General features: G+C 48.0%; 1 protein-coding gene across 8 annotated transcripts in view; it reads right to left on the reverse strand.

Moving 5' to 3' along the window:
- CADPS (calcium dependent secretion activator) overlaps positions 1-18,821 on the reverse strand; it is a 212,317-nt gene extending 193,496 nt beyond the window's left edge. For all 8 annotated transcript variants that reach the window (XM_062007941.1, XM_062007939.1, XM_062007940.1 and 5 more), the window contains exon 1: positions 18,414-18,821. In XM_062007941.1, coding sequence (XP_061863925.1) covers positions 18,414-18,821 — 408 coding nt within the window. The remainder of the gene's footprint in view (positions 1-18,413) is intronic.
- Positions 18,822-22,172: the final 3,351 nt, after the last annotated feature.

Raw genomic sequence — 22,172 nt, forward strand, 5'->3', positions numbered from 1 at the left:
CATCAGGCACCACTGGGACAGAGTCAGTACCAGAACGACTAAGTCATTCTCTCTGGCCAGCCTAAACTTTCACAGCACTGTTGATTGTTATTGGAGAAATCGACCTGAAATGGGAGGCAATACTAAGTTCTGGATATCAGCTCTCTGAACAAGCTTGTTAAGGAAGCCAAGACTGCTGCAAGGTCTGCTGCAAACAGTTTAGGACATGAGACTTGCTGTGAGATGGCAGTTTAGCAACCAGGCTTTCCAGAACCCAAAGTTACAGAGACCTTGAGGTCAAAGCCATGATTCCCACCAGCCGATACCAAACCTCACATTTGAGAGTGGCAGGGTCTCCCCTGTCACTTTCTCCTGACAGCAAATCTGACAGGGCACTTGGAAGAACATCACAAATACAATAATATGGTTTTGGATGGAGAAGTTCTAAGGCAGGAATCCTGATGAGCCTTTTGTCATCTTCCCTGTACACATGGAACACAGCACATACCTATTTGCTGTCACCATACATGGCATTTCACTCACTTGAGCAACAGCAACCAATTCCAGACTTTCTGGTGGCAGGGACCAGTGTCCTGTGCACCAAGAGAGCACCAGGGAGAGAATAATGCATCTTCTAAATAATATTACAAAGTTAAATAATCTCAATAGCTCTGGGGAATCCTGGCTGGGTTCTGAAGTCACAGCAGATAGTGACACAGAGCTGCACCCACGGAACTGTTTAGAAGCAGAGCACCTACTTTTCATTTCTCTTCTACCTAAAACGCTACTGTTGATCCTAATACACTAGGATGAAAAAGCCTTGTTTTGACTGGAATATTCCACCAGCTACCACCTTTGCACTCCTCCTTCATGCAGTGTTAAGAAAGCAAAGCACATCTTGGCCTCAATGAAATCAATGTGATTTTTTTTGCCACTGACGAGTCACCGCTTTACCTCCCCTCAATGTCCCAGCTCTCATGCAAAAGCAGAGCCTGCCTTCACAACACAATTAACTGTAGCAGCAGGTAACAGCCAACACACAACTCCTGCCAACACAAAAGTGCCGGTTCCATCCTGGGGCTCACTCCTCTGCTGATAGAGCTAGATAGTGCTCTACTAGCATCAATGAGCAATGAGATGGGCAAAGGAAATCACAGATGAGTAAAAACTGATAGTAGCAAACCAAAACACCCTGATCCTGCTGCAACAGTTGATAGATCACATTTAGGTACCATATCAGCTCTAAAGAAGTAGGTAAACAAAGCCAGCAGGATATGGCATACAATTTGGCAGCTGCAACACTGGTGCCAGAAAGGCAATGGGGAGGACTGTGGCTGGACAGTGCTGATGGGAAAGGCAGCTCTGAGGCACTCTGGTCCATCCCATGATACTTTCCTACTGCCCAGAGCAAGCTGTTCCCCCCCACTGTCTCCTCATGCAGATGACATTAAAAAGGGAAGAAATCAGGACTCGTTACTGTGCCACAACTCTGAAATACTTTCTCTGTGTCGGCAAGAAACTGCTCCCATCACAAAAAGTCTAATTTCAGCGTGCATGTGCATGAATGCACAAGGTAAGAACTAAAAATAGAGGTACTCTATTTCCATACATCGAGTCAGCAGGTACAGAAACAGCGTAAACAGTGATTCAGCAGCAGCCTGGATGATGCTGAAGGCTGTTCCCTTGCCCCTGCATCCTTATTTGCAGCCTTTCCCACCTCAGCTCGGTCCCTGACTCCCAGCAGCTCTTAGAAGCAGTGCCCAGGTATGCCTTGCAAAAGCATCATGGGGCCATGGGGGACTTGCTGGCTGCTCAGCTCCCTCGGGAATGGGGTGATGGGGGGGGCCTGCAAATGCCCTTCAGGCAAGGTCCAGCTCCCAAGAAGAGACATTTAGAAAGCATCTCCATCTACAGTGGTTTTTCTAATGCAAAGACTACATGCAACCATAATGGTTTTACTATGAGAACAGCTGCATAAATCCACATTTTTGCTGGTTTTTTCACTGAGCTTATGAGCCTTATATTTGCAAATCTCATCATCCAAGCTTAGTGCAAAAAGAGGCAATGATGTACAACCACAGCGTATGGTTGCCATCTCTGGTGCAAAGCAGTGCTGTGACTCCATAAACACCCCTGATAAATTGCACAAGACGACACCAAGGACATCTTTCAAGTCCTGTGAGATTTGCTACATCAACAGCTATGACCTTGTACACATGGTTTCAACAGGGCCAAGTTGTTTTTTTGCTGGTTCTCACCCCCCATTTTTTCATTAATCTTGCTGAGATGCCAGAAGGAGAAGCAGATATATGGAAGGGAGAAAGACTGTGAGAGTAGAAACATCATCTTTCATTCACCTTATGTTTTCTCAAACTCTCTAAGCAGAGGAAATTAAAATACTTCAGAGCCTTTCCACTACCCGAGCTCTCTTCTTCACCCTTTCAAAGCCAACAAAGTGAAGAAAAGCCTCCCAAGTATCAACCTGCTCTGTACCAAGCATCTATGTGAGCAATTTCTCCCTCCAGCCCCCAAAGTCCTTGGGCTGATGTGCTCTTTTCTGCTTTAGTAAGCTGTGCTTGTGGCTCCAGGCACCATCTCTCCGAAAAACAACAGTGCCATGGAGAAAACCCACAGTCCTGCTACTTCATGATGCTAATGCTGAGCATTCTGAACTTCTGGCTATGGTCCCAGTCAGCATCGACGCCTCGTCTGAGCTACAGAGCATCCACCAGCCCTGTCGTGCACCTTGGTGATATGACAGCCTTAAACCCGTCAGAGTTTTGTCGGTTTTCTGGTCAAAACACATGAAACCAGTGGTATCACCAGGCAAACAAGAACACTCAGAGCACAAGACACCTTGCTGCATACTCTGGGCACTCACTTCTGCACCCAGAGGGCAATGGAGGTCACCCAGAGGTGACAAAGGGATGCTAACCCAAAAGCCCAGCCTGTGCCCCTGTGTCAGGCACGCTGCAGCCTGGCTCATGCACCACTTCCCTGATAATACTCCAAGTAAAACTTAATAAAAATAACTGAGCTGTTAAAACTAGGGGAGCTGTCATTACAGCCAGAGTTGTTTTTCTGTCATTTGAGGGGTGATGGCCCTTTGAGCAAGCAAGTATTACGTGCAGCCAGCACACCTTTTAATGCATCAAAAAAGATCACTGAAGGGTTTTCTTGCACAACTTTGACATCTCCCCAGACCACTCCTAGCCAGCAGAATTGACCAGGAACAATTAAAGCACATTGGGATTTCAACTTAATCTCAGAATGAATTTCTGCTCTCACCTTCACATACTCAGCAGCCTGGATGATTTGCATTTTGACGTCTAATTGAAATGAGGGTTGCTGCCTGACAGGCCTTAATCTTCTCAAAAATGTGGTTGTGTGTTCCTCCCCAAAGCAAATATTTATCACTAGTTTCACCTTGAATATAGGTCACAGCATTGCAAAGCAAGTAATCAAAGCTGGGAAAAAAAAACCAAAGAAGATGATTCTATCTAGGTAAAAAATACATTCAAAAGGCACATCTGTTCTCCTGAGCCACACAAGGAAAGATTATTACCATTAGCATGAGGGTTATACAGCAAATGAAACAAATGTTTAAAGAAAAAAAAAGAAATCACTTGTAGTGTCATCTTTCATCATTAAACTTTAATAAAAAAAACATTGTGATTTGCTTAGTCTGAATATATACACAATGTAAAGAGACCATCTGACATCACCGAGGCATAACACAAGATAAATGGAGATGATTTGCCACACTATTGGAACAGCTGTAACTCCCTCCCAGACCTGGAACAATCAAATGAAAGAGCACAGAAATAGCAAGCCATCTGCTTATTGCTGGCCACTGAATTTTATGCATTTGGCTGACAGGAAAGAATCAGAGGTCTTCATCTTCTCCTGCTCTTATGGGCAACTGAGCTGTTATGCTAGTTTAAATGCCCATCTCCTGTTAGTCCCATTTTGGTTGTCCCCGCAAGCCTCAGCCATCACTATGGGCCAGACATCTGGAGGCTGGGGTTTGCACAGAGAGTGCCCTAAGCAAAGGTAGCCAGAGCACATGCATATACATCCCAGGAGCACCTGCCTGAAGCAGAGCCTTGCTTTGCAGACTCCCGGCAACGCAAAACCAGGCTCAGTGCTCCAGGCTGCCTTCCCTTCATATAGCAGTTGGGTTTTGAGATCATTAAAAGGAAAGAGAAATATGCAGCAATAAGGCTGAAAATTTTCTTATCCTGCTTCTGCATTACAGTGCAATTCTCCCTGCTGCACCCTCCTGAAAGATGGCAGCACCCATGACAAGCTTGGGAGATAATAGAGTGAGCTGCAGGCAAGCCACATGCCCCCTTTGCATATGGAAACACCAAGCAGACTGCTGCTCACCTTCTCAAATGCAGAGGGGAGGAAAGGGTGCATGGCTATTGTGCATAGAGTTGTTGAGATCTATATGAAACCCTACATGTGTAAATTAAACATCAGGTCTTTTTATCGTCAAGTGCGTACAACTTGTAAGCATGAATTATACAAGACTACTAACTGTGTTAGTGTAAGAGGGAGCAGCTGTAGAGGCTGCCTGGAGGACACAGCAAGTTGCAGAAGACATTGGATGTTCAGTGTCTACATGTGTCTGAGGTACAGCACTGGGCCCAATCCTAGAGCTCCCAGCAACCCACACATCCTGCCTTAAGCAATTAACTTTGCACCTTATCAGCTCTCACCATTTTCCAGTGCTCTATGGAGGAAAGAGAAATGTCTTCATCACTTTTTTATTGACAGCAGCTTGAGGAAGATCTAGGGAATTGTGCAAGCTTGTGAAGGAGTGAGCAAAGAGCTGAGTCTGTAACGTAGCCCAAATCCAAGCTGCAGCCAGTGCCCAGACCAGTGAGGCTCTGTGGGAGCTCTGGTCCATGTTACAGTTCAGTAAGTCATTCTTTGACTTGGCTAGAGCCCACAGGTGAGGATGCTGGCCCAGGGCAGTGCTGCACAGCCCAGGACGCAGGGGATGAGGGCAGGGATGTGGGCTGGCAGCACAGCCTGGATGGCACTGCAGGTGACACAGCCCACTCACCAAGGCCCCGCTGAGCTCATACCAATACTTCACAGATGTGCTAAGGTTGCTGGTGGCAAGCTCTGGCCACAAATTACCTACAGGGTGTGAAAGCTTTTGATACAATTTCATATGAAATATTCATCCCTCCGGTCAATACAAATGCTGTCAGTATTGAGTGGTGAGGCTGTACGCAGTGAGGAAGCATTTTGGAACATAACAGGTGCTGAAAGGGGAGGCACAGATTGCTATTAAGACCAATTTCATTTATTGTATACATCACGGACTTGGAAGACCAAACATCAGGCACCGTGATTACATTTACTGATGATTCAGAGTTGTGTGGGCTCCTCAACACACAAGAGGAGGGCAATAAAGTCCCGGACAACTGTGAGCAAGCAAGCACCTCAGAGGATAATTAATTCAAGCTATGGAAATGCCACACAACAAGGCTAAAACAAAGCAAATCACACCAAAAGGGACTTTGAATTCAGAGACTATGAGACAAACCAAGGCTACTGCTTGCCCCATTACCCACGCAGGGTGCCAGGTGTTGTACAAGCACAAAGCCTATGCTGACACGGTCATCAAGTGAGAACAGGTTCAGGATACACAGAGAGCATTAAAAAAGCAATCCCAGTGATGCCAGCTGTACATGCTCCCAGCCCAACACACTGTGGCTTTAGAGAAGGGCTGTGACACATGGAGACCACTGCAATACTGCAGCTCCTGGGTCTCCCTGGCAAAACAAATCCACACAGAGGACTCCAGGCCACAGTTCCCACCTCCCACCTTGCTTACCAACTTCCAATCCCCGTTACCAGCTCCCTTCCAGACTCTTGACCATTCACAGACCATGTACCTGCCCCTAATTGCTGGAGCAGCCTCATCACACGAACCAGCCCTGCCTGACACAGGTGGCTGCCTCAGGAGATACCGAGGTGTCTTGTCTGAACCACCTTTCACAGCAAAGGGATTGCAGGTAGGGCATCACAGTGGGCACAGAGCCCTTCTAGGAGATGGCCTCTGAGCATGTCAGAGAGAGACTGAGGAACACAAAGCATCTGGAGCAGCAACACAAGAAAGGACACAGAAGTAAGAAGTGGCAGAGCTGCCCAAGGCCCTGAAGGCAAGAAGATGCTAAATTTGATGAGGTTGAAGAAGGGAGCCAAAGGAGGAATAAATAGAGCTAATGAGAAAACAAGGCATGAGCATTCAAAAACCTTTAACACACTGCTAAACAGCAATAAAAAGGCAATTAGAGTTCCAAGATGCACGGAGAGTAATTGCATGTACTATAAATAGGTGGTGGGAAGACTGTCCCCCTCAGCAGGATCTGATTCACTTTTGGGGTGACTTCTGCACAGACAGGAATATTCTGGTGTGACAGAGAAGCTGACATAAGAGAGTTTATAAAGAGATGAAATTACAGGAAGGATGTCTGTCACACACATCCTTCTGCATGAAATATGCACCAAGCAGGAGCTTTGTAACAGAGGTTTCAGAGGTCTCAGCTTGAGAAATTCCAAATAAAAGTTCAGCAGCAGAGATACAAAATAGTCTTAGAAAGAATTATTCACTTCATAGGAGCCAGCAACGTGTATAGCACTGGAGTTCTGGCAGCTCAGTGGCTGTCACTGTTGATGCAAAAGACCTCTAACCACACAGCTCTCCAGCACCCAGAGAGATCCTGCCCTGCTCAGCCTATAACCCTTGCACAAGCACAGACACACACACTTGTAACAGTATTTCACAGCAAGCTAGCTAAAAGAGAGGTTTAAAAGTGGAAAGTCAAATGCCAAACCCATCTCCCCCATCCTCCAACATGTTCTGGAGCCTGCCACCAGCATGCTCCCTCTGTTCCCTACCCATGCCTCAGGCATGCTCTTTCTGCTCTGTAGTGAGGAGCACATGAAAGCCCCTCCCCTGGGCTGACATAACTTAAAAGGATGCCTGAGCCCTGGTAGCCAGTGCAAGCAGCTAGGTGTTTAAAGAAGTCCTCTGATGCCATTCCCTGCCCAGTCTTCATTCCCTATGCTAGCTAGGCTGGAGCAAGTGCACTGACTCTATGCCTTACTGCCGTAAGGCATATAGCTCAGGTCATGAGAGAAATGTGCTATGAGAGGTCTTTGGGAAGAAAGAACACCCAGAGCAGGTAAAACTCACAAGCTGAAGATAGGGACTGGGTCTTTGCAGCATTGTCACCAACATCTTTTAAGAGCAGACAGTACCACCACAGAACTCAGCAACAAGCAAAAATTGTACTAGGCAGATCCCTGGCAAATGTAAACAATCACTATATGATCAACTCAAGTTCTTTGAGGACAGGAGTTCTCTCGAGACAGCTAAAGGATAGAGAAGTAATATTTCCCACCATCCCTGCACAGGACTCCAAGCCATGCCTTCTGAAGAGCAAACAAGAGATGGAAAAAAAAATGCAGCCACACCTGGAAGCTCTACACAATCCCTCCTTCTTGTCCCAGCTCCTTCACAGATATCCTTCTGAAAGAGGACAATTTGCAGACCAAAGCACCCAAGGCCGGGGAAAGGCAGGCAGAAAAGCTGCCACTTCCTAGTCAAACTCTCTCGGGCAGGCCTGGTGTCCTTCTCAGCTCTCCACTCCTTCCCACCGCAGAGCATCAGCATCGATTCACACTCGGGAGCTGCTCTGCCCTCGCGAATGACTGAGCACACACAAAGTCTCTGCAGTCCTACCTCCAGCTAGCTCTTGGCTATGCACCAAAACACAACCCCGCGCAGCTCAGACAGCTGCACGTCCCCAGATAACAGCGGCAGATGGCTTCTGCCTAGAGGTCTTGCTGGCAAAGGGTGTTCTGCGGGGCTGAGGGTGGGAGGCAGAGCGCTGGTTTTTGCGGCACACACCGCTGGCGGGTCACACAGCCTCGCCTGTGGCTGAAGAAGTGCTGGCTGTGTCCTTCCTTCATCCTTGCACTGTCACCATGCAGGTAGCAAAGCAGCTGGCTCCTGCTGCATCACCCCATTAGCTTCCTTCTGAGGCAGCGATGAGTCTGTCTCTCTGGTTGCAGGAAGGGTGGGAGCAGCTTGCTAGGAGGAAGAGGAAATCTAGGGGTGTAGGCAATAAAAACAAACTCGGTGTGTGCAATACTCAAGGCATTGTTGTCCTCTTGCTGAATCACGAAAGGATATTTGACACGTTAGAGGAAATTTGCCTTTTGCTTGATGTTCTGCTTGTGTGATACCCACATCACCTTCCAGCTGGCTAAAACCTCTGCTGCTGAGGTGCCAGAGCAGCTGACCCTTCCCCATAGCATGACAAAGTGAAATTCCTTTCTTGTAAATGCTAGCCCCTCTCAGCATCAGCAGCAGTCCCAACAGAAATCCTGATCAGCTTCACCTAATTGCTCACAAATCATCCAGCATTTTCTGTGCCTAAAACATAATGCTTAACCTCCCTTCCCAGCCTCAACCCATCTGAAAGAGACATCCGAGGGGAGTGCTGTGTGGCACATGGGCTGCATCTGGCTGGCTGCTCATGGAGGAGCCAGCTGCACCAGCCACGTGCCAAGGTCAGCCAGAGGAAGCCCAGAAATCTCTTCCTAAATCTGCCTTTGCAGATTTTTGTTTTCCTGGCCAAGTGGCTGAACAAGGCTCCCCCAAATCTCTTCAGTATAAGTTTGTTTCCAAGCAAAGCATCAGCTGGAAATGTGATGGGTGGTAGAAGGGACAGTGTAGTTGTATAGAGAAAAATGCATTCTTTGTAGAAGAAGGGGAAAAAAGAAAGTTTTTTTACCCCAAATCTGCCTCTTTGTGGAACTAACGTATCTCACTCCAGTGAGCATAGTGCTGTATTTAGGAGCATCTGTTTACATTCCCTCTGACAGCCAGATATCAAACCCAAGTCCCTTTATCTCACCAGGGTGCCACCAGTCAGGCAGCTTGTTCCCTCCTGTTCCCAGACAGAGTCTGTACGTCAGCTGTGACTCCCTGGGGTCTGAAACAACCCTCATGCACACACACCCACATCCCTCATGCAAGAGGCAAATGCGTTCCCTTTCTGAGGGGCTCCAAGGAAAGCAAGGGGCTGCTCCCCTATGACATAAAGGTGGGGAAGACTGTGTCTTGGGGTACAAGATTTTATCATCTTAAGCATCCCAACACACAGCTGCAGCCACATGTTGGGATACTTAAGATGGCAACATTTGGTGCCCAAATACGCAGTGTTCTGTATTTCTGGGCAATGCCAATTTAGCATCATCTGGTAACATGATAAATTCCCCAGGGAAGGGAGAATCGCTTCCTGCAGGAGTTGGCATGGCCTGTACACCTCATTGATTGGAAACACACGTTACAACTAATAGACATCCGTGGCTACTACAAACTTACAGGGTCTGCAAACTCCAAGCACCATCCTCTCCAGCTCAGCGGGTGCTTGGGATCAAATTAACATCCCAGAGCAGATGCCACTGATGCTTTTCACAAGGCAACATGGGAGACTGTTTCAATAAGACATTTTTTAACAAATTGCTTCTTCTATCAGTAGTCCCTCATGGCATGAGCCTGGAAAACAGCCTTTCCTCCCTATTACTTTCCTCTCGTGCCAGATAGGCAACTGGGAGCCAAACCACGCACTTCGAGCCCTGCTCTGAGGGATCAACCTGAGCCTGCATGTGCCACTGTGATGCAGCTGCTCTGGATGCAGGGCTGCTTTTTCCTGCAGAAATGTGTTAGGCAATGACAACATCCGAAATAAGTGCTTCTCTCCACTGCAAAAAAAAGTTTATTGAGTTGCCCACAAGATCCCTTCCCTGCCTGAAGGTAAACAGCAGGTGATGGGCTTGAAGGAACAAAGTCATTCTGCTCCATGCTGGTACTGGATCATGTCCACTTCATACCTAGTGCTTATCCTAAATCATCAAGTGTGGATCTAAATCCCCCCCAAAAAAGGGGCAGGAGGTGGAAAGAGGAGGTCTACAGACAAAGACAGACCTGAAGACTATCTCATCATATTCTGAAGATAAAGAGCACCCTGCCCTTGGATGACCATCACACAAGATCACCAAAGACCACTGCTGGCAGCCCTGTTTGCCAGGGTATTTGTCCAAATGCATTGTGGGATCAGCCCAATGTCCTATCAAAGTCAATGAGGTTCCTTCAAGATCTGCACACTGCATCTCCAGTCCCAAAGATAAACACACTGCAGTATAATCATTGGAAAAAAAAAAAAAAAAAACACCCTTTGGGCTGGGAAAAATATAATTGAATCTAGATTGCACTAACTTTCTTCATCAAACTAACATTTGGGTGTGGGCAGACACTCAGCACTTAAGTGGTCATGGTCATACAACTGTCCTGAAGCACACGGGTCAGGTCATTGAGTTGTATGTCAGGACAGCTTTCTAGCCCCTCCAGGCTGGAGGTGCCCTGTACTAATGTCCCCTCACAAGGGTCGTTATATACCTCATACTACTAAAAGTCCAAGTTCCCTTACTGAGGTAGACAGACAGGTTTTGAACTATGACAACTGCAATCACAGCATTGCTTACCCCAAGCTGAATAAACATTTGCATGACATTTTGACTCAGGTGTTTAAATTCTAGAAAATGTCTGACTTTACCAGCCTGAATCACAGACAAACAATACCAAATATTGTCACTAAAAGCACCTTTTCAAACAGCAACTTGACATGTTCACATCAAACACTCAGTGACTGCACTTACATCTGGTTTTAAAAGTTATACTCACCCAATCCAGAAGAAGATGTTGGCAAAGCACCTCAGATATCCTGTACCCACAAACAACTTATTCCAAAGCAAGCACCAGGTTAGGATGCTCCATGTATTTCTTCAGTACTTACAGGTAATGATGCAGAGAAACAGCCCAGGAATCTGCTATCTCCTGCATCTCCCCTCTGTCCGAAACCACAGCTGGACCTGCTGCTGGACCTCAAACCATGCCCTAGGAGAAGGGTTGCATGATTCTGACCTGCTGGGAGCCAGCGGTACTGCCTGCTGCGTGGAGATGAACTCCACTTGTCCTCCCATGCCAGCACCATGCTCTTCAAGACCTGGGAAGTGAGGTGTCATCTTCCTTTACACTTGACCCTGCTTTGTTTCCAGGAAGGGGAGATCTTTGAAAGGCCATTTACCAAGCCTCTGAGGAGCCACCCATCCTCCTGGGTGATAAACTGAGAGGATTTGCTCATCAGCAGAGAAAGTCCCTTCACCTGCTCTTTTAAGAGAACTCTACTGTCTTCCTTAGCCTTAAAGACACACTAAAATACATGTGGTTTCTAGAGATCACTTTGTAGGAGAAACCTTGGTGCTGCTGAAGCCACTAGCTGAATTCATAGCTACACCATCCAGGCAACAGTTTTACTGATTATACTATATCAATTGCTCTTAACATATTAATCAGGTCTGTATAATTAAGTAGCAAAAGGATGCTTACCTTGTACCCCTCCCCAGACTAAAGCATTGGCAGTAGCTGTAAGGGGCTTGTCTACATACACTTCTAGCAGCAGTGTTGTGATGGCTGAGTTCCTACTGCTAAACCAAATGAAATACTTCTCCAGCTAACAAAAATTACATAGGGAAATGACTCTCTGACCACTTCTCACTTAGGTGGGCTGAGAACAAGTGACTCATCATTCAGCAGAAGGAATTACAAGTTGTGTAAAAAGCAAAGTGCTTCAGGGAGAGTGTCTAGACTATGCAAAGCAAGGCCATAAATAATACCTTTTGGAAACGATGGGCTTTAGCAGGGGTTGGAGCTGCATGATCTGATAAGCTTTCTCCACTTTTAGTTCACAACATCCCTGGCCCGAGCAGTACCACCCACAATAACTGAATCTTCAGGCTCTGCATCAGGAACTGCAAAGTTTTACAATAGCCAAAGAGCAAGCTCACAGCCTATTTAATTACCTGCTTCCCAAATCATTAAGCTGAAAGTATATAAATAGCCAAAGTATGACAAATATTTAAGAATCTGCTAGAATTAAATTAAGATAAGGCATTGGCAAAATAAATGACAAGTCTTTTAACAGAAAATAACCATTTTCTCCAGGTCCTCCAGACAATTAGAGCACAACAATCACATTCTGTAGTCCACAGTACTAAGAAACATAGCATCTCAAATGTGCCAGACCTTCTTCCCCTCAGCTATCCTCTCCAAGCAGCAGTGAAATGTTGGCAGGCCAATCTTCACTTTGGTGTTAGCACAGAGCTGACCTGGGGCAGCCCTAGCTGAGAGCCCAGCAACACACAGAGCTCTCATTTGATGGTGGCAGTGCCCTATGCTCACAGTAAAACAGCCAAGCAGCAAAGGAAGTCCCTAACTACTCTTCCAGGTTTGCTGCATCTAACAAGCTGTTTGTCAGGTCCAGCTCACACTTGAGACCTGCCTAGACCTTGCATCTCCTTAAACAGCACTACTAAGCAACCAAAGAACAGGAGGAAAACAAGCAGAGCCTCATCTTTACCTCACCTCTCCTGCAGAGCTGAAAGAAACATACCTCCAGAGGTTTCTCAGGGCCAGCAGGGCAGAATCTGACCATAAATAACAGTTCCTCCAGCAGAAAGCTGCTAAAACAAATCCCACCACCACCTGAGTCATGGTCTATCCCAGAAGAGCCACATGTTGATAGTTTTAAGAGAATTTGTGTAAATATGGCATAACAGTAACAACCCAATCCATGATAGGGAAGAAGAATGTGACTGCTTGAAAGGCTGCACTAGCTTTACTCCGTTCCTAACTGCTACAGCATCTGCATGTATGACAAACTGTCAGAAATCTGGTATCTTAAGATGCATCGTAACCAGTTAAAGAGAGTTCCTGATCGTTCACACCTGGTCTGCATTAAGCACCACACTTAAATCAATCACTATTCAGCAAAAGCCCAAGCTTAAGCACTTTGCTGAATTTGACTGCACTCAATGTCATCCCACAGGCTTACACAAGGACCTAAACACAAGCCACTTCTCCCAGGAGTAGCTCCAGTAATCTGCAACTAAGCTGGAACTTTTTCATCCCATGTTTACCCCACTGGGAACTGATTTACTCTTCCACATGCTGCCTGCCTGCTCCCATGTTCTGCAGGGAGATAAACAGGTGATGGCAACCACAACTGCTGTGACGCCTGATCTAACATGCTCTGTTTTATCTCCTAGTGAGTTCTTCCTACTGCCCCTTTTGCTATCAGTGCTTTCAAGGGCCTAGTGATAAGCCAGAGATCTCCCAATTTATGCTATTTTGAATGAGCAAACGTCAATTCCTGGGTCATGATGTGCCTTTTGGTTGTTTTGGAGGTATTTAGCAAAAGGTATAACCCTCATCCAAGGGTGCTTGCTCTGTACCATTAAAGAGACATTCATATTGGTTTCCTCCCTCTCTACTCTGCCCTAGTAAGGCCACATCTGGAGTACTGGGTCCAGTTTTGGACTCTCCAGTTCAACAGTGACAGAGAACTTCTGAAGAGAGTCCAGTGAAGGGCTACAAAGATGAAGAGAGGACTGGACCATCTCTCTGATAAGGGAAGGCTGTGAGACCTAGGGCTGTTTAGCCTGGAGAAGACTGAGGGCGGAATCTTATCAACACTTACAAAATACCTAAAGGGTGGATGTCAAGAGGCTGGAGCCAGTCTTTTTTCTGTAGTGCCCAGTATCAAGACAAGGGGTAACAGGCCCAAGCTGGAACATGCAAAGTTCAGCTTGAGTGTGAGGAAAAACTTATTTTCTGTTCAGGTGAGGGAGTCTTGACACAGGCTGCCCAGGAGGGGTGTGGAGTCTCCTTCTCAAGAGGTTTTCAAACCCCACCTGGACATGTTCCTGTGCCCCCTGACTGAGGGAAACCTGCTTTAGCTGGGAGCTGGACTGGATCATCTCTGGAAGTCCCTTCCAACCTCTACAATTCTGTGACTCTCTGATATTGCCTGACTTCCCCAGGCTGCTGGCTTAGCTCTCTTCCCAAAGGCTTCTAACAGTTGGAATGAAGTAGGAAGAGGCACAGAGCGTGGCTGGTCACCTCAACTCTAGTTCCAACAAGTCAGCATGAGCTAAAGAAAAAACTGAATACATCCTGAGCAAGCAATTACCAAGCTAAGTGCCATCTGCAGTACTAAAACACATTGTTCTGAGACCAAAGCTGGCAAAGTTGCTTTTCTGAGCTGCATCACAAGGCTGGAGCCTTCGGTGTCCAAAAGCAAAGTGTAGGCTCGGACTGAAGCTTTTCTTCTTGGGCCACACATTCAGTAGGTCTCTTGCTCAGATTCCCCAGTGTCTAGTAAGGGTTGTCTGCACACTGCTGCCTTCCTCCCACCCTGGGACAGAAGATAATAATGATCTCCCTATTTTCACCAAGCTTTTAAGAGACGAGTGTTTTGCAGACCACTGTCTGCCTGTCAAATGTGCCTGGAATTCAGTGGTGGCTTAAAAAAGAAATCCAAATGGGAAGTAAGACAGCACAGGCAGGTATCTAATAAGACTTTTCTCTTTTTTTCCCCTTACGAAACATGCTAGTGAGATGCAAATAAAAGAACTTGCAAGTAAACATCACAAATGTGTAATTACTCGAGTTAAGCCTCACCACACAAGCATCAAGATAAACCTGAAGCAGAGGTGTAGGCTTGAACACATTGATCTAAAAAACAATTTTTACTTTGTTGCTGAAATTTCTGCAGTGACAGGATCAGAAAAAGGATCAGGTCTGAGTGGCATTTGCTTGAATTCATCTTGAAACCTGAAACAGTCTGTTACTCGTGTAAACAAGCAACACTATCATGTTCATGTGCAGTACGTACCCAGCTATGTCATCCCTTCACACCTTTCTACTGCTCTCTTTGCTCTCATTTCCACTCTAATTTATCAAACCGCAGGTAATTATCTTTCTGTTGCAACAGTACTTTAAGTACACACTTCTCTTTATTCCAAGGTAGTTCACAAGTGCTGTAAAACATCAGGTTGCGTTTGCCAGCTCCTGAGCACTACACACTGGCATGCTGCAACACAACCGGTACCTGCCATGCCTGTGCATCACTCCCCTAATGCACACCCCTGGGGCCCAGCTCCCGTACAGCAACACTGCAGGATCAAAGAGAGAGCGTCACACACCCCAGGGATCTTCAGTCCAGGCAAGAGCTTCAGTGCTGTGAGGCAACAAAATCAATTTCTTTCCTTTCTGAGAAAACTGCAAAGAAGCAGCTACAGAAGCAGCCTGGGCTCTGGGAGTTTGGTGGGGGCTGCCTGCAATACAGCCCATCTCAGGCCCTGCAGTCCTCCCATGGAGATGGGCTGGCTTTTACCAGGTAACCCAGCGATGCTGGCTTGTGCCAGCCAGCTGCCATGCAAGGTAATGGCTTTGCCTGCAAAGCCACATCGCCTTGCTCGGGCTGCATCTCCCGCACTACACAGGAGAGCTGCGGGCCAAGTGAAGCCAGACCTCCTCTTCGTCCTCTCATCATCGGGCATGACCTGCTGAGCAGCACTGGGGACAGATCACTCCATCAAAACACCTGTGCCAAAACACCTCTGCAGAGCTCTTAGGAGCTCAGCACCTCCCTGATGCCTGTCTGGTCCCCAGGCCTCAGCAGACCCCCAGCAGGGCTCCCAGGCACCCTGCTCACAGGCAGCACATATGTGTGATGAGCACATCAACAGAATCAAGCCCTCGCATCTCCAGGGTGCCTATGCCTGCAGGGGATCAAGCACCTACCTCTGCAGCTCCTCCATCCAGCACCCATGGGAGAGGCTGGAGCATGCTGCTGCATGCTGGCCCCATGCAGCACAGGGGCAGGGAACAACGATGCTTGGGGGTTTTCTGCTTTCCATTTTGCCTGAAATGAAACCCTTCCCTCACAACTGTTGGGCTGCGAGGGTGGAGAGGTAAATGGCACATGGAGAAGGAAGCAGTTTATCTCTGCTGATAAGGAAACTGAGGCAAAAGCTCCCATCAGAGCAGGACCAAAACCTGGCTTTTCTCCTACCTTTCCGCTGAGGTACAAAATGCATTTGCTCCACTCAGGTGCATCTGGTAATTTCATCATTACTAAAGGCCCACCAATATATGTCCCTACACAGACCTTTCAACCTGGCAGAGCCATCACGACAGAAGCTCGGAAGCCATAAGGGAATGAGTCCCTCACTTTCACCCTTTGGTTCCCCCATGAGCCAGAGAACAAAGGGTGGGCTTTCCCAGAGGGATGCCTGAGGAAAGCAGAGGAGTACATGGAGTCCAGCAACAAACTCTGGGCTCTGGCAGTCCTTTAATCGACTCTACTAGGAGTCTTGGCTATGGAAAAAGGGCAAGGATTTACTCCCAGGAACCTGCATGACAACTGAACATAAGGATCTACAGAAGATGAAGCCCAGAATGAATTTACCTTTAAAGGGGTGAATTTAATTTGACACATGTTGTCATGTTATATTCAGACTTCCCAGTTCCATCTCACTGCTAAGTTTGAGGGGAGATGGTAAGCCCCTGAGACACACCTATTTTAGCTATTTGTATAAATAAGACAGATGTATTTCCCATGTTCTTCATTTCACAAAGAATGGATTATTTCCTCCCAAGATCCTGTGTCACTTCCCCATTCCCTCAAGTATTGCTGACAGTTTATATTTTTTCTCACTACTCTGCCTTTCTTTGTTTCACCTGTACTTTATTCCTCCCTTTCTCTTTCTCTCCCCTCTTTCTGTCCCTTCACAGCACAGTATTTTTATTCCAGAGACTATAAACTGCCCTTCTCCCCAGATACTCTTCTCCGGACCACTAAGACACTGCCTGCTCCTTTGGAAAGACTCATTTTCAATCTCAGTTCACTTTTACGTGAGAAACAGTCACAGGGCTTGTTTTGTTTGTTTTAATTTCTGCAAAGCTAGCAACTACTTAAATACCATCACCTTTTTCTAAAGTAAAGAAGTTGCACAGAAAACAAAAGCAAAGTTGACTCTGAAAATCCACAATCTATTGAAAAGGACTGTAGGCAAAAAGGAAGATATACCCCCCACACCAACCCTAGCTATATTTTCAGCTATGCACTTTGCTCAGCAAACAAAAGCAGATCATTCAACCTTCCAGCTACACCAGATTGTCCTATATTGCCTTTAAACTACATGCAGTACAGATACACTTTCCTACCTCCGTATGTTACAATGACTAATAATAGTCCTGTGGTGTAGCAGAACTGAATGTCGTTTGCATCAATACATCCAGGAGTCTGTCTGATTCGTAAAGGTCATTTGTGAACACAGAATGGTATCAAGGCTAAAACTACAGTCCTAGAAACTCAACTGAAAACTGAGGAAAAACAATCAGCCAGCTGTTCTAGAGAGCTACACCCCATCACAGACCTAACTGTGGCTGCCACCGGGAAATAGCTGCCTGCACCTGACTGTGTCCACTTCTCAGAGAAACTTAATTTCTGGCCCAGGAGCTCATGCCTTGGTGGAGAAGCGAGCTCCAAGATGGCTCCTCAGGATGGGGAGCCCAGGTGAAGGGTTCCTGGCCAGCCCCAGCCTGGAGCAGTGCGTGGCCCTGCTGCAGTAACTCGGGAAGGAAGAGTCAGGATTGTGGCAATGACTCCATCGCAAAGCTCTGCTGCGATGTTTTGCCGGGAAGCCAGCATCAGGGAGCTCACCACACATAAACACTCGCAAGAAGTTGAGATGAGACTCAGTAACTCCTCAAGTCAGTGTCAGCACTCCCAGTTAAGCAAACTTTGCAGCAAGCATGGAGTTGCAGAGTCCCTTTGCAGTAGGTCAAGGGGATGCGTGTGATTCTTTCTGGCAATATAACCCATTTCTCTCCTTTCAACAACCTTTAGATGGCCAACATCCCAAACTTCCCGAATCCCGATGTTGCGTAACTAGGACCTATGCCACATGTCAGCACGCTGGCTCTGCGCAGGAAACCACGGCAGGGAGCAACACGGAGGGGTGGCAAGCAAGCAGGAGACTTCCCCATGACTCGGGACAGGGATGCTGCTGGCAAATCCCACCCATGTGGGCCCAAGGTGCCCTGTTCTGGGATTGCCCTTGGGGTGCCCAGGCTACTGCAAGCTGGAGGAACGCCTGTATGGGGCTGCTGGGGAGTGGGATGGAGGCAGGGGGGCAGGAGGAGATGCAAGTGAGCAGGCAGGGGTGCATACAGGAGGGTGTTTAGGGAAGAACGCAGAGGGGTAGGTAAGCAGGGGGAAGAAGGGCAGTTAGGGGAGTAGGCTGGGGATAGACAGGCAGAAGAGCAGGCAGGAATGCTGGTGCCAAGGGGCAAGAGGACAAGGCTGGCAGGGAGCAGCCAGGGGTGAGTGATGAGGTGCAGGAGGGGGAGCTGCGGGGTGCGATGTGGGCAAGGCAGGCCGGGCCTGGCCGGGGGGGCGCAGGGCAGGTCAGGGCAGCCCTCGCGGCGGTACCTTCTGCTGCCGGCGGGCCATGTCGGTGGGCTGCTTGGCATTGAAGGGGTAGGCGATGCAGCGCATGACGAAGACGTAGAGCTGCAGCTTCCTCTTCCTCTCCTCCTCCTCCCGCTGCAGCCGCTCCAGCTCGTCCTTCTCCTTCTCGCTGGCCACCGAGGGGCTGGGGCTGGCGGGCCGCGCCGCACTGCCGCCGCGCCCGCCCGGCTGCAGCCCCCCACTGCCGCCGCCGCTGCCGGCACTGCCGCCGCCGCCGCCGCCGCCGCCGCCGCCGCCGCCGCCACCGCCCGGGCCCTCGCCGGGGCGGCTGGGCGAGAGCCGCGCCGCGGCGGGTGCCAGCGGCTCCTTCCCGCTCTCCTCCTCCACCAGCTCCTCCGACTCCTCTTCGCTAGACGACGGGTCCAACATCGCGGCGGCCGCTGTGCTCGGCCGGGGCCGGGCCGGCTCCGAGCCGCGCTGTCTCCGCTCGGCGTCGCGCGCCTCTGTCCAGCACCGGCTTCGGCTCCGCTCGCCGCCGCGCCCGCGCGCGCCCCCGCGCCGCCCCGCCCCGCCCTCGCCCCGCCCCGCCCCGCCCCGCCCGGTGCGCGCGGGCGCTGTCCGCGGTGCTGCACGGCGCGGGGAGCGGGAGGGAGGGAGAGCGAGCGAGCGCCAGCCCCGCCGCGCATGCCCGCTGGCGCCCGCTGGGCGGGGGCGCCGTCATGGCCGGTGCCTCGGGGCAGGCCGGGCGTGCGGCGGGTCGGGTTGGTATCCCCACAGACTCTGTTGTGTCCTTGGCATCCCCACGCAGACATCGATGTTCTCTCCATGTCTCCACAGACACCACTGTATCCTCAGCAGCTCCACAGGCATCATTGTGTCCTTGGTGTCCCTACAGACTGTTGTGTCCTCAGCATCCTCACACAGACATGGCTGTATTCCTCGTGTCCCCACAGACTGTTTTGTCCTCTGTGTCCCCACCATGCACTCCATGTCCCCGCAGACACCGTTGTGTCCCTGACGTCCCCACACAGACATTGCTGTTTTCCTGGGGTACCCACAGATGCCATTGTGTCTTTACTGTCCTCACACAAACGCCCTTGTCTCCTCAGCATCCCCATAGACACCGTTATGTCCTCAATGTCCCCACACAGACACCACCGTGTATTTGGTGTCCCCACAGACGTCATCAGGTCGTTGGTGTCCTCACAGACACACAGAGATACCACTGTGCCTCCAGTGTGCCCACAGGCCCCACGTAAACATAGCATTGTCCCCATAGCCATGTGAGCTGCTTGAATCCCTGCAGATCTGAAGCCTTGGGCAAGTTAGCTCTTTGCCAAGTGGCACATCTTGCGCCTGGACACAGCAAAAGATCTTAACTGAAGAGCAATACTGCTAATAAATATTTTACCCAAGATGCTAATTATTACACATGTAATGATACCATAGTGTTCTGCTTTGAAGATTACCTGGAGTGAGCTCTGAGGGATGAATCAGTGAATACGTTCTGTGTGTTCAATGTTTTAACTTTTGGTGATTTTCAGATCTGATTGCAGTTTCATTTGCACACACGTGTCTATTTGTGGTAGGTGGCTGTTTTCAAGGTTTAGGTTTTTTCTGCTCAATTAACAGTGTTTCTTTTGTAAATGTCAAAATACCTGCCACTTGTTATACATGTTAATAAATGTTTGTTTCACTTTTGAGAAGAATAAGTAAACATCAATTCCTGGTGATGGGACTGTGAGATTAGCTCATGGGAGGGGAAACGGGTACTGCTTCAAACCACGTGTTTCGGGATTTTCACATCATCTGGGCTTTCTCAGCTCCTTGCTTACTTCTAATTAGAAGCTCAGTGTAGCAGATGAGTCTGTAAAAACTTCAGGACTCTGCATTTCCCAAAGCTTCAAGAACCATCTGAAAAATTGTCATAGGGGAGAAATTGCTTTCCCCATTTCCAAACACAGCTCCAGCCCTGTTTCACCTTCACAACCTTCATATTTGCATCACTCATTGTCAACTCTTGGGAAGTAATGTTGCATGTTCTGCAACATGACAGTCAGCAAGTCTAATAAATACTGTACATCAGACTGGAGATGTCTAAAGCTAGAACAGCCACATAGCTTATTCTGCCCAGCTACTGCTTTCATGTGAGAATGGAGACATTTCCTTTTGCAACATGAGGGTGCAGGTGCTCTGCCTCATAGTTGAGGAGCCTCATGTTCAAAAGATGCAGCTCTCCCTCTTCCCTACCCCAGACATGGCAGCAACAAAGCTCCCTAAGATCATCAGAGGAAAATGGGACCATTTTTTTGTGAAAGGTTTTCTTTCAATGACAATTACTCTGAGTTGTTTAGGTAACTTTGCAGAGGTGGATTTGCTAGAGGAAAGCAGCTGGGGATGACAGAAGCAACTTTTTCTGTTAGGAACATCACGGACATCACATATCTGTCTATACAGACAGATTGATTTTTCTGACAGATTGTCAGAAAGGATTTTTAAAATTAATTGATGCAAAACAGATACATACAATCACCCCCCCCAAAAAAAGTGTTCTTCTTTAGGAGCTTTCAGAATTACATTGGTACTTTAGTGAATGAGTTTTTGTTCACTGGAGCACTTTGAAATTGGGTATGCTTGAAAGGGCCTGACTGGACATCCAGGCACAGATTTGTCAATGTTCACCTTAAGCTGCTACTGATCCAGAGAAGCAGGAACCCATCACCCTCAGAGTGATCAATGCTTTCTCTTTCTTTAATTCACACAGATGTGTTTTCCCTGTGGTTATGTCTAAATGTACAGTCTCAACATTAATGCTTTTTCCTGAGTAAAGGAAAAAACAAGGCCAAAAAATCTCACACCTCTTGCTTTCCGTTTCCAAATGCCATTTTTATCCAGAGACGTGTATCCAACTCCCTCTGAAACATCTCTCACAGTTGTTTGCATCCTGCTGCAAGGCACTACTATTGCAGCAGGAAAGATCTGCTCTGATAACACCAACAATAGCTTTCAGTGTTAACCTCCCTGCACCCATCTTTGTGGCACTTTTTGCATGAGCTGAGGATTTCTGTGGTGTTGAATCATCCCAAGGACTACTGCCCTGTTAAAAACATGAATAGCATGCATCTCGATAGATGATCTAAAGCATAGGTGGGTGAGCCAGCAAAGCAGCTGTGCAATGGGCACGACTGTCCGGCATCGTGCAGGAAGAGATGCAGCACGACTGGAGCAATCATGAAAATGATGTGTGCCTGAGTTCCAGTGGTAATATTTCATGGTGGATAATTGTGTAATTACCCATTATGAGTGGGCAAATGTAGACAAATGAGAGCATTAGCTAAGTCATTTTTGATATTACATTGGTGTATATTGCTGTTTGCTCAGGATACTAAACAAGAGGCTGTTTTGTTTAAAAGGACGCATAATGTTGGGCAGTTTGTTTTCAACATGCAACACAGCTGCAAAATCCATGGTGCTTTCTAGCTTATCACTTCAGAGCAGGCTCCAGGAGGTTTCAAAATCTGCCCCTACCTATTTGTTCCCAGCATTGTGAATTAATTTCTTCCTCTAAAGCACTTTCTAGAATAATTACCTAATGAGATCCAAAGTGCCCGCATTGCCAGCTCTCTTGCAGGTTCCGGTAAGAGGCAATCCTCTCCATGGGGGGAATACTCGACCTCTGTCTTTACATGACAAACAAGGAGTAGCAATACACACATGCCCAGCAGTGCCTGCACCGTCCCCCCAGACAGTGTAAGGCTTCTCACCTCTCCTGGCTGGAGC

This window comes from Colius striatus, chromosome 15, assembly GCF_028858725.1.
Source record: "Colius striatus isolate bColStr4 chromosome 15, bColStr4.1.hap1, whole genome shotgun sequence".
Lineage (NCBI taxonomy): Eukaryota > Metazoa > Chordata > Aves > Coliiformes > Coliidae > Colius > Colius striatus.